This window comes from Scatophagus argus, chromosome 13 (genome assembly GCF_020382885.2).
Source record: "Scatophagus argus isolate fScaArg1 chromosome 13, fScaArg1.pri, whole genome shotgun sequence".
NCBI classification, from domain to species: Eukaryota; Metazoa; Chordata; class Actinopteri; family Scatophagidae; genus Scatophagus; species Scatophagus argus.
In genome coordinates, this window is record NC_058505.1 from 2,352,276 (window position 1) to 2,365,000 (window position 12,725).

Genomic DNA, 12,725 nt, shown 5'->3' on the forward strand with positions numbered 1-12,725 from the left:
GCTGCTGAAGTGGTGAGTTGGGTGGACATATTGCTTTGAAAACAACAGCGACAGATTTTCAGATAATACCCCCAGGAAGCTCCTGTTGGTTTTAAAAATTACAGTGGCAGGATGAGCCTTTCACTCACTGCGAAATAGTTAAGGCAGAGCAATACCAAATACATCAGGGGGCAAATAAAAGAAAAAGGTGAACCTGTTTTTAAGTTGTGTGTTTGCTTGACGTTCACACACTCATTTTTTAACTTTGTGGTCAGCAGTCTGGCTTCCCAAACTGCTCTGAAATCACATTACCTGCTTTTCTTTCCCATTAAAACTGTTTATCTCTCTCAAAGCCGACGTTTTTCTTCGTGTCTGTCTCTCTTTCACACACACACACACACACACACACACACACACACACCTCTTTTTCCCATGTGTGTTTTTTTTTTTCTGTTTCAGTACATCTCATTACACCCACAGTTTCTATAAGCAGCTTCTTCACCTGCTGTATCCTGCAGCTGAACATCTCTACTGAACCTCCATCACATTCTGTCGAGCGCCGTCGTAATTGCGACATATAGCTGTTCACATTAACCACCCACCATCTCAGCACCACCTCCTCATCCCACCCACACACACACAGTCTCTCTTCCTGTGCATTATGAAGCTGCTGGTGAGATGTGACAGAGCGGCCTTTTTGATGTGTTCAATAGGCACAAAGATGCTAATTACCCCTGAGATTTGCGCCGAGTTGTGTTCAGGAGAAACGTCTCCCTTTGCGTCCGTGCGGCGCTGCATAGAGCCGCTCTGTTGTTTTACACAAACGCACAATCCTGCTAAAGTGTCTGTTTGGCGCCCACAGCAGTGTGTGATGCACGCGTTTGATGCGCCACGGTCACACGAGGATGAAAATAGATCTTGTGACAGCGAGGTTTGAACTCGTTCAGGTGTGCTTTGTCTTCGCCAGACAAACCCGTCTCGGCGGCATCGCTTGAGCGATAAGCGGAGTGAAATGAAGCGTCGCCGGCGTTTTGTCGAGTATTCGTTTGGCTTGTGTCTGGTCAGTTTAGTGAATTTGTTTTAATCAAGACTGCGACATGTAAACGGTGCGAGGGAGGGCGAGAGGGCGAGTTCACCTGCTGCGGCCGTCGTCATTATTAACGTTTTGCGTAGGTGATGTAGATGATGCTCACATTCCACTTAAATCCTCTCCAAAGCAACTTGAGAGTTTAAAGAGTCATTTCGCACTCTGTTAAACAACGGGTCTCATGCAAGAAAGTTTTCGTTGAAGTGTTTGAAGTGTTCAAGAAACCCTCTTGCCTGTGCAGCCCGTAAGCGGGAGTGGTGAACGCCACCTGCTCCTGTGGAAGTTTGAGCACCAGCCTCTGAACCTGCCATGTAAGACTGCATGCTCTGCTCTGTTTGTGGGCGGCTTCCATTCACAAAGCTTGTGTCTGTGCCCGAAAAACAAATTTCACAATCTACAAGCTAATTTTCATCATGTTTCTCAAGTTTGAAGCGTCCTGTCCTGTAGACCACAGCCAGACCTCAGAGAGCCTGTGAATCGTCTCCATCTGCATCATCACAACACAATATTACATTCAAATTCTTTTTCAGCCGCAACTCGGTTCACAAAACGCCCCCCATAGACGAGTCACGGGAAGTAATTTGTCCAATCAGCACAGCAAGTGAGAAGCCTGATTTGGGCCTGTGTTTTATTTTCTACAGCAGTGATTGTGATCGATTTGCATCCAGCTGTAGTTACAGTGAATGACCAGATCATTATAGAATAATGTGAGTCAATTGTACATAAGGAAAGCATCTGTCTTGGTCTCCTCCTGCGACGCTCGGTGGCTCGGCGGTGATTCTGTGGAGGGAAAGTAGTTTCCATTCCATCCATCACAGTTTTCCCATTTAATGTGTGGATGCTAAACATATTCTGCTCCAAACCACAAACGAGCTCCTTTTTAATTACAGCACTGTTTTATACTCATGAAACCAGTCCAGATGCACTGGTTTCATTATTGTGAAACTACCGCGCTGATGGGAAGTTGATGGCATATTTAACTCCCATGTTTTTACTCCATGAAGGAAGTACAGAGGAATGAGCAGTGAGGGATCTCAAGGGGCTTGTCAGTCACACCGTCGTCGCAGAAAGTGATAATGTGAGACTGTTAGTTAAAGAGAGCGAGCTGTGAACTTTTAGCTGCCGTGCTTCTCGTTTGACTTTCAGCACTGAAGGCGCAGAGAAATGCATGCAGAGCGGTGAGTGTGTTTCAGCACCCTGGACAGCTACACACACACACACACAGAGCAGAGCCAAACGGCGGCTCTGATTGGTCCAGACCGTCTCCGTCCTCCCACAGCAGAAACATTAGAAAGTTACGTAACGCCGCCGTCATGTGGAAACCACGTATCTCCAAAATGTCAGCCTCTCGTCCCTGTTCTTCACTGAAACCTTTCAGAAGCCCAAAGTTCACGTTGTTTTCTCTGCCTCCAGAGGTTCATGCAAACCTCTCGCTGAAGGTAAAAGATAGACATAAAGAACTAATCCTGGAGTTACGAGGGTTTCACATGAGAACGACAGCCTGGCAAACTGATATGAAATGTTTTTTCCCGCCCACCGACCGTCCTCTGCGGTGAAGGTTTCATGGAGCCACTCTAATCCTCCGTCTTTCATTCACTTTTCTTGCATCTTGTTGCTAATGTCCTTTTCTGCACTTTTTCTTCTGGTCAGGTAGGTTTCCGGTTCGGCCGGTCCAGTTCGGCGTACTGGTTCAAACCAGTCAGACTGAGCCAGCATCAGTGAGGCGTAAGTGGAGACAGCTAGCAGAATGAGGCTAGTTAGCAGGAGCGTGCAGACGGCCATGTAGCTCAGCACCTCGCGGCGGTGCTTTGCTGTGTTTTGCCGTGATGTGCGCACAGAGCGGCGATACGACTCCCATCGCCGTCCACAGCAGAGCTCGGGTCACGACGAGACGCTGCAGCCTACGTTTGTCCTCACATCAACACTTCCTGTATCCGTTACGAATTAAGTCTTTCTCAAGTTTGCATCAAACTGAAGTCTTTTTTTCATTTACTATTTTGATGTTGACCTTTACAGAAGTTAAGCTGAATGGTTGTGAGTCGTAGCTATAAAATTCGGTTATCGATCGGTCTGCTGTTTGGCCTAAAGTAAAACCGGTTTGAAATTCACAAGCCCAGCGCTGCTTTACTGCTTGATCTTTCTTTACATTGTGTCTGTCCATATGTTTCTGGTTCTCTGTTTACTCACTCCCCCCTTCTTTCCTGTCATTTTGGGTTTTTCTTTACTTTGAATTGTTCTCACGATTTTCCTTTAAACCTTCTCCATTCTTGTCTGTCATTTCTCTTTCCAGAATTTGGAAAAATGTGTTTTTGTTACTGCTTATATTTTTTCTTCTGCAGCTCTGGCTGTCAGCGTTAACAAAAATATTCACACTTCCAACAGAGCTCATTTCAGATTCACATCATGTTGTCAACTAGAGACCGAGCAGAGTTTCATTCCAACAAAACCAGGACCCAGTCGACACGTTTGTGGGGAAACTCGGAGCCAAGAGATTTTTTTTTCTTGCTTTTGTTTTTTCAAAGAGGCATCATAGTGAGCGAACAAATCCATCGCAAAGCGAGATGAGCGCAGCCCCGCTGTGGAAAAGCAAATACTCCATCTCACGTCCCTGTCACGCACTTGACTGACGCAACTGTTGAACGACTAATAAAAATCAAGAATAACCTGATAGCTCATGAGCTGCCCCGCCTCCCCCACCTCCCCCACCTCCCAAAAAAATTAATTGCCTCTCGTAAGCCCAAGCAAATTCCATGTCATCATCCAAGCACTGATTTTAATTTGAGGAGAAACAGCTTTCTCCATCTTATCTAAGTTAATGTATTACTTGGTCCCATGTGGCTGGGACTGAGGGCCCACCCCGCACCTCCACCACCACCACCATCACCTCCCCCGACATCCTCTTTACTTGTGTCTTAAGAGGATTAGCCGACTCTATATATAAAGCACATTATCTTGCCTTTTGTTGCTGGCCAAGTAAGTGTTATAGATTATACTGCAGCGAGAGCCTCCTTCGAGATTAACTGTGCTGGGAATTTGTTGTGGTTTTCGTAGCTCGCCAGCAGGCCAGCTGGGATGCGATCTGTACAGTTGGTGGGTCACAGGGCAATGGCTGGAGGAAGAACGGGCCTCAGGAAATGGATGTTAAATCTCTCTAATGCGGTCAGTTGAGGAGGAGGAAGCGTCCAGCTGCAGAGAAGTGAAACTTATGCATCAGGATGATGTCAGCTTTTAAGACCACAGCCTCTGTTATGATGGGTGGACGGATGGATGCAGGATGATTGATTACACGTTTGCAGAGGATTTCATAAATGAGCTGAAGGGATGCTGATGCAATAATCTGATCGGACAAGAATTGCACAAATATTTTATTGCAAGAATGAAATTTGATACTCTAAGGGATGTTTGGCTTGCATCACATGTTTATACTTATTAATATCATTATGCAATATTGGCAATCAGAAGCTTAAATCCAATTTTATTGTTATTGCAGACCTCGGGACTAAACGTCATGCATACACTGTGGATTTCAACCCGCCAAAGTTCCCCTCCCTCAGAAAATGTAAATAGTACGACAGCTGAAGAATCCATGACATTTTCATTTAAATTAATTTGCAATTGATGATACAATTTCTGCTCAGCTCTTCATAAAAAATGTGTTGCACTTATTGACTTGCTTGTAATGAATAAAAACATCAGGAGCAGCAACAAGAAACAAGCACAATCTTTATACCCAACTAAACATGCTGTGACGTCTGGGGAATGTCGTGCAGGATCATCACAGTGACCAGGAGCTGTGAAACCACAGATTTTCAAATTCATTTTGCATGTTTGATACTGAATGTGGGGAATTATTTTCATTTTAAGAATGAACATTAATCCATACTCCATCCTTAAAGCTCTATCTGTTAAATATACTTGGTCCCTATTCATAACTGGACGCCCCTCCTTGCACTTCCCCTTCCACTTTAGCTGCTGCCGATCCAAAATGGCTGCCGCATTACATCACCTCCCATGCAGCCGGCTTTCATGCCGCCGTTTCCTACAGGTGCTCAGATGGTGCGTCAGAGCCACAATGGCGGCTCAGGCAGAGTCTTATTGCGTAGTGGTTTTTATTGAGCACCTTTGGCAGCTGTAAGCCCCCCCGCGGTAAGGGGATTATTCAGTGTTTGGCCGACACATGGTGATCTCAGCACCTCCTGATTGGATTGCAGTAATCCCTTTACACAGCCACAAAACCCTATTACTCTGGCATTAGAGAGGGAGAGAGAGGGTGGGGGTGGAGGTGGGGGGTGGGGTATCTGATGTAGGACTGTGTGTGTGTGTGTGTGTGTGTTTTCTGTGGGATCTTAAATTTCTGTATGCATTTCTGAATCTAATCTATTTGCAGGTCGTGTGTTTTGAGTGGTTGTACACACGTTCATGTGTGTCTCAGTAGATTTTGTGCATGCGCCTCCTTTCTGTGGCTTTATGTGTGTCTTTGCATGTTTGCTTGTTGTGTTTCTCTGTGTGTATTTTCTATACAGACTTTATACTTATATGAAACTGTGTGAGCGAGTGTGTACAATCACTTGTTTGCTTTTGTGTGTGTCTTTACAGTGTGTGTGTATGTTTGTGTGTGAGTGTGTGTGGGTGGACTGCGTTTTGTGGCCTTTGGAAACCTTGTTGTGTGAATGGTGCTTCAGAAGTGTGTGTGCATTTTGTTTATGTTCCTTTCTTGTGTGTGTCCTCATGTTGTTGCTACATAGTGAGGACTGAAGGTTTTCAACTGACAGTGAGGACATTTTAGCAGTGGGGGACAAGTGGGGACACTGTGGCCAGTTCTAAAAGTAGTTCTAAAAGTAGGTTTAAATTGAGGTTAGGATGAGGGGCTAAGGAGTGCATTATGTCACTGTGGGCTCCTCTCAAAGTTGGAAGTACAAATGTGTGTGTGTGTGTGTGTGTGGACACGTAGTCCTGTAGTTGTGGGGACAAAAATCTGTTTACACAGTCACATGGAGACCAGCCCAACCAGGCTGAGGTTAGGGTTGGGTTAAGGCAGTGCTTCTCAAATAGTGGGGCGCTCCCCCCTGGGGGGGCGCGGTGCGATGCCAGGAGGGGCGCGTGTGACCCTGGGGAACATGCTTTTTTTGCCGTACTAGAATAAAGTGTAATTGCACATCCACTACAGTAGTTGGCAGTGGCGCTCTCATTGTCAGAGTGTGCGCAGGGAGTATTAGCTCTATGGTGTAGCGGGGGGGGGGGGCGCAACAGAAAATAATTGAGAAGCACTGGGTTAAGGTAAGGCGAGGATTAGGAAAGTAATATTTATTGTCCTGGCTGGTGGTGGTGGTTAAGTCTCCAGTGAATGGAAGTCTATGTAGTGTCCCCAGAAGTGATGGAAACAAGATGCTGTGTGTTCCTTTTGATGGATTCAGACCCCCTGTTGTTGATAAGTGGCTGTGTGCAGGTGGAGGGTCTCAGCTCACAGCGTCCTGTTACGTCACTATGTAAAGATATAAAAGAGAGCTAATACTACAGCTAGGAAAGGCTTGTGTTACACTGTGTGTGTGTGTGTGTGTGTGTGTTGTCAGTCATACACAACGCAGCTGAGAAGAGGTCCAGTCGAAGCTGAGCCTGTAGACCTGACCAGCTGCCTGTTTGTAGACTTTGTTGAGTGTATGCGCACATGTATGATAAGAACCCAGTTCTGCATTGATCAGGGCCCTTTTCCATCATCTTGCACCAGCAGGGCGTCTGCCTTCCATTTTTAACAAACTCCTCTCATTTTAGCCGAAAGCCATTAGGCCTTTTTTTTCGGAAGCTAATTCTGATTAAGATCAGCCCCATTTGTAACTGCCACCATAAATCATGGCCGGAGCCAATTAAAGAACCACCCCAGCTCATTTCTTTCCCTCATCCATTACAGACGACCATGCCTTCCATATTTTGTGTGTGCGGGCTGCTGATTTTCAAGGCCGCTGAAAAACAAAGCTACACTGGCCTACATGGCCTGACATGTTAGCCTCGGTGTGCTGTGGTCTTGCTTGCCCAGTTTGTATGTCGACCTTAGTTATGAAAATCACATGTTGAAAAGAGTGAATATTCCTATAAGAGACCTAACCTATAACAAAAAACATGTGGAAACACTTTCATACGGGAACGGTTTGATGGCATTTCCAAACGATTCTTCATGTAGAAGCAGGAGGAGGGATGATAGAGTGTGATAAAGTTTGGACAGAAAATGAAGCAGAAGCTCGTAGTGGAAATAAACTCCACTCATCCACTGCTTTGAGGAATTGAACACACACCGGATAGGACGACACAGGAAAGCTCGTTATGTTAGAGATTAGCATCGCAGACTGTACGTGAGACCCTCCTCTTCAAGGTGTAACACCTGCCCACCTGGTGCTTCAGGCAGGCTCAGCCAAAGATGAACACAGAACAGTTCAAGTTGGTGATGAAGCAGGAGATTTCGCACACAGAAAGCCAACCTCAACACTAAAACATGTACGACTTGTACCTCCAGCTCTCATTTCTCACCTCCTCTCGTCTCTCTTTTCCCCTCCAGTCCTACATGGAGGATCACCTGAAGAACAAGGACCGGCTGGAGAAGGAGTGGGAGGCGCTGTGTGCCTATCAGGCTGAACCCAACGCCTGCACCGTCGGCATGAAGGATGGCAACGCCAAGAAGAACCGCTCCACTGCTGTTGTGGCATGTAAGCAGTGAACTCTGTTGTGTTTCTTCCCTGAGCTTTCTCCATTTCCTTGTTTTTATCTTTTGATTCAGCCTTAATTATGATTGGAGGGCATTTAGATGGTAGTAACAAGTGATCAGCTAAGTAAACTTTAATATCTGCTGCTCGCTCAAGGGTTTAGATTGGTGGAGGATGGGGTCATTTTCACATCCACTGACTGCTGTTTCAGACCTGAAGACATGTGCTTTTGGGGCATTTGTCTTCATGAAAATGTCCACAGACATCCGCACAAGACATTAGCATCAACAGCATCAGCAACAAAACATCAGTACCAGCCCTTAGAGGTTTTTGTTAACGAAACCATCATCAAGTTATCATTGGATTGAAAGATAAAATGCTCAGTCCAAGTTGTTAGGCTTAACTACATGGACTATGGAAAATTGGACCATGCGGTCTTCAATAAATGGAAGTCAAGTGCGTAATGTGCCTTTAATGAGGCTCCTAGTACCAAACCAGTGTTCTCGTTGGTGAGACTTTAGCTGTAAATGTCAATACATAATGTACATGAGATTCTCCTTTATTTAACCGCCAACCTGTAATCCGTTTCTCAGTTATTGTACCACAAGTATTCGCTGTTATTTCCATCAGAACTAAAGAGGACCACATTGAGAGGGACGACAGTTAAAGACATGGAACCAAAAACTGTGCTGTTACACCCCTTGTGTTACGCTCACCACCTCTCGACAACACTCTCAGTACATTCTGAGCCCGGCCTCTGTTATCGCAAACCAGGAGCAGATGCAGCGAGCAGAAGGGTTGTAAATTAGTTTTCTATTAAAGCTCTTCTGCACCGACCTCATCAATGATTAAAATTCCTAAGCTTCTGTGGAAATAGCCCATCTAAAAAAGTGCTGTCCCTTTCTCTCCACCGGGCCCGGGCTTAATGAAATCCAGGTTGTCAGCAGGGAAAGCAGTTTGTCAGGAATAAATTGTGCTTCCTATTTGAAGCACCACTGGCTTCTCAGAGCGAATTTCAGAACTGGTTTGTGACTATCGCTGCAGACTGTTGTGCTCCCAGGAGTGAAACGCACAAATCTGGGAAGATCTGTGCCTGCCAAAGATTTTGGTGGAGGATGGAGGGCAGATCCTCTTGTCCACCTTAACATTCAGTTTTTTAATCCAGTACCAAAATACACTGGATGGATACTGAATCCAACAACAACAGTAAGCTCAACTTTCCGCCCAAATTTTCAGTTTCTTTACTCCTTGTAAAATAGTTTTCTCCCGTTTTCTGACATCCTCACATTCATGCATGAATCTGCGAATTTCACAAATTGAATCCTGTTTCAGAACTTAACCCGAGCCCGCTCGAATCATCTCGTCCTTTGGTGATCCTGGATGACTTCGTGAAATCTGAGTTTTCTAGTGAATTCCTGTAATGGCCTCTTTCTGAGGAAAATCAAAGAACATGAGTGAATTTCTCAAACAAGTCACTTGGTTTTCAATCCCTGCAGTGATACTATTCTGAGCTGAAAACGATCTTGACATACCAGAAAGTAATAAACTCTTAGAGTCTGAGAGTCTACTTGACAGATAAGCAAAAGAAAATCAAAACCCAATTGCAGTGCATGTTCCACAGCCTCTGAGCACTTTCATTCCTAAGACAAAATTTGCTGAATTCCTCCATTTGGTTCCAGATGATCACTCCCGAATCACCTTGAAGGTGGAGAACAGCCAAGGCAACTCTGATTACATCAATGCCAGCCCGATCGTAAGTACCTCCTCTGCATTCTAACTCTGTGCTTCACGCCGCCGCCGTGCCAGGCTCCCACAGTCCCTCACAGGAACAAAAGCAGCCTACCGTCGTACAACATAAATTTTGATGCAACGCTTGCTTAGCTTCAGCGGCAGCCCCGCGCTTGTGTGTATGTTCTGCACCATGAATATTAATGATTGTTTTACAGCAAACACCCCGGGCCAGCATGGGCTCGGGGGAAGCGTGGGAAAGGACATGCGCGCGGCTCTCGGTTCGCTTCTCGTTTGTGAAAACAAAATTGATCGGTGGGGTCTTGGGAAATGACTGTTTATGACCTTGGGTTATGCTAATTTGACACCAGTTTGTGTTTACTGTTACGGTAACGCTCGACTTGCCGAGGCCTTTACTCAGCGCGGTACGGATTAAAGCGGCAAAAGAGCCTGTAGGAAGCAGAAGGGGGGAAGAAAGAACCTTGTGCATTCAGTAAGTGAGTGTATCAATTTGGAAACCAGTGTTGGAATGGTAGGTTTACGTTTCCCTCGAGGCAGATACAGTGGTATTCCATTAAAAGCAACAGAAACGCTATGCATTTCAAATCTGGGCTCCACACCAAGAAGTGGCTGTGTGTGTGTGAGTGTGTGTGTGTGTGTGAGTGTGTGTGTGAGAGAGAGAGAGAGAATCAGACAGAGAGAGCGAGAAGGAATCAGAACTATACAGGAACAAAGAAGCAACCTTGTCAAATGCCAAAAACACACAAAAACAGTTGCAATACGTGTACCCACGCATGCACACAAACACACTGGGAAACACACACTTGGATGACAGCGATGAAACATACACACTCAGTTCTGCACACACACACACACACACACACACACACACACAGAAGCATGCATGCTCACCCACACTCGTAATATAAATACACACACAGATGACACAGAACGCACAGTGCAGGCACCCACACAGACGTGCAAACGCACACACAACATGAACACACATTTCGTAGACTGTGTCACACATCCATCACTGCGTCTCCTCCCACACACACGCACACACACACACACACACGTATTAAAGAATGAATGTATATGAATGTATGTCACACAGTGAGGTTATTTAAGGAGCCTCCTCTGCTGACACGTTGATTTCTCCCATCCACCCCAACCCGACTCCCACGCTTTGAGGAAAAGATGTGTGAAAACCAGATGTTTGGGATGTTGCTCCTGCAGACAGTCAGTAACTATAAAACACCTTAACAAACGTTTTGGTTGCATGTCCAAAAACATTTTCTTATTCTGTTGCTCGAGGTTAGCTGGACTGTTTCCTTTGATTTCAGCGCATCACTAAACACCGTCTTCCTGATTAGTGCAGCACACCGTATACGCTACACACCCACATTCGTATCACGTCACGTCCTGAGAGCCTCCCCGCTGGTTGGAGACGTGTCGCCGTGGTAACCGATGCCAACGATGAGCTAAGTTCAAAAATACATTACACCAAGGAAAGTGTCTGCTGTGTCGTCACTGCTGCATTGCATTGTGGGATATTTATGCTGACTTAGTCCGGTGTAAAAGCATGCTGAATGTTAGCGTGGCATTTCAGGTGGAGCTTGGATTTTTTGGTCCATAATGAAAAGGCTTTTGTTGTTGTTGTTGTTGTTTTAAAACGATAAAATGTCAGTCATTGAAGCTCCTCACGCCGGACTGGAATCCTGTGCCATAATAAGGACACTGAATGCAGAGTTTTGCACAAGGATTCTTTGAAACTTAATGTTGCTGAATAGTCTAAGCTCATGATTCTGACCGTCATGATTGGCTCTGGTTACTTTGGATACATAGAATTGTTTTTTCCTGCATCACAGTGGCCTCTCCTTTTAGCAGGACCTCACACCCACACAGCAGGTTGCAGTCCCCTGTGAGACCTCATGTCCCCGTAGGCTGTGCATGATTCACTCAGTGTCACTGGTAGTCTTCTGCTGACATGAATTATGCTCTTATATATATTAAAAAAAAGAAAATTCCAACAAGTAACACCGTTTGAAAGGTTGAACAAAGCAAGGACCTCTTCACGTAAAGACAAAGTCGGTGGATGAACAGTTTTAATGAAGCAGATGTTAGTAAGGGTGACATTAACTCACTAAATGACATAATTAAGGCCTCGCAAAGCTAAACGCTACATGCTCAGTTTCTCATTAAATATTTGGATGAAAAGCACCCACTAAGATTTAATCGACACCAGCAGCTGGAGGCTGAACCAACCAGAAACCTGCAGAGGATGTTTTACGTGAGTGTGCTGCTGCTGAAGCCAAAATAATACGTTTGAAAAACTTAGCAGCATCTTCTCTTTCCAGAAATCCTCAGACCTTGATGTGTGTAGTTTCAAAACTTAAGCAACTCACACCTAAATACAGTATTTTTTCGATTTTGGGGTGGACTGTCCCTTAACTAAGCACCACCAAAAAAGATTTCAGATGACGACTCAACAGAAGCAGAAAATGTTTCCTGGCAGACCACCTTCTTGTTATTTTATTCTGTAATAAAAGACAGAATTAAAGTGAGACACACTTCCTGTCCACTCAGAAAAACACATTTCCCACTTACTATAAAAACACACACACACACATAATCATCGGTCGCTCACTTTGTTCCTTAGCACACGCAGTCAGTCCAACACCGACTCAGTAGTTCCCTCACACACTCGGTCAATCACACACACACTTCCTGAGACATAATCAATCACACAGGTACAACTCGATCTCACACACACACACACACACACACACGAGTTTAAATCAGCCTCACAGCTTTCATTGACAGCAAAATTGACTTTTTTTGATTAAGGATTTAAAAGAGTCACACCAAAGAAACAGGAGAAGACTGCAGATCATTTTTTGTACACTCTGTTCAACTGAATAGCACCACAATGCTGAAAAATAAAAATGCTTATTATGGTGTCTTAATGGGGCTTCTTTTGTAGATAATGTCGCTAATTTACATCAAGTTTCTCAGGTGCAGATGAGTTCAGGCATGAAGAAGTCCAGAACACAATGGATTCCACTTTTTAACACACCTGGAGAAAGGCTGTTGGTCTTCTCTTTAAACGTGTTTAGATCAGCAGTAAAGCAGGGGCCATAATGATGTCAGTCTGTGAAGTAACTAACTTTGAATTTATCAGATTGATGTTGTGGGGCTTTGGGCTCAAAGTTTCCCTCTGAAATGTAGTGGAGTAA

General features: G+C 44.9%; 1 protein-coding gene across 3 annotated transcripts in view; it reads left to right on the forward strand.

The window, feature by feature from the left end:
• The window catches only part of LOC124069180 (receptor-type tyrosine-protein phosphatase N2-like), a 165,516-nt gene that overhangs the window by 128,375 nt on the left and 24,416 nt on the right, over positions 1 to 12,725 (forward strand). For all 3 annotated transcript variants that reach the window (XM_046408034.1, XM_046408033.1, XM_046408035.1), the window contains exons 15-16: positions 7,614 to 7,761; positions 9,438 to 9,511. In XM_046408034.1, the coding sequence (XP_046263990.1) occupies positions 7,614 to 7,761; positions 9,438 to 9,511 (222 nt within the window). The remainder of the gene's footprint in view (positions 1 to 7,613; positions 7,762 to 9,437; positions 9,512 to 12,725) is intronic.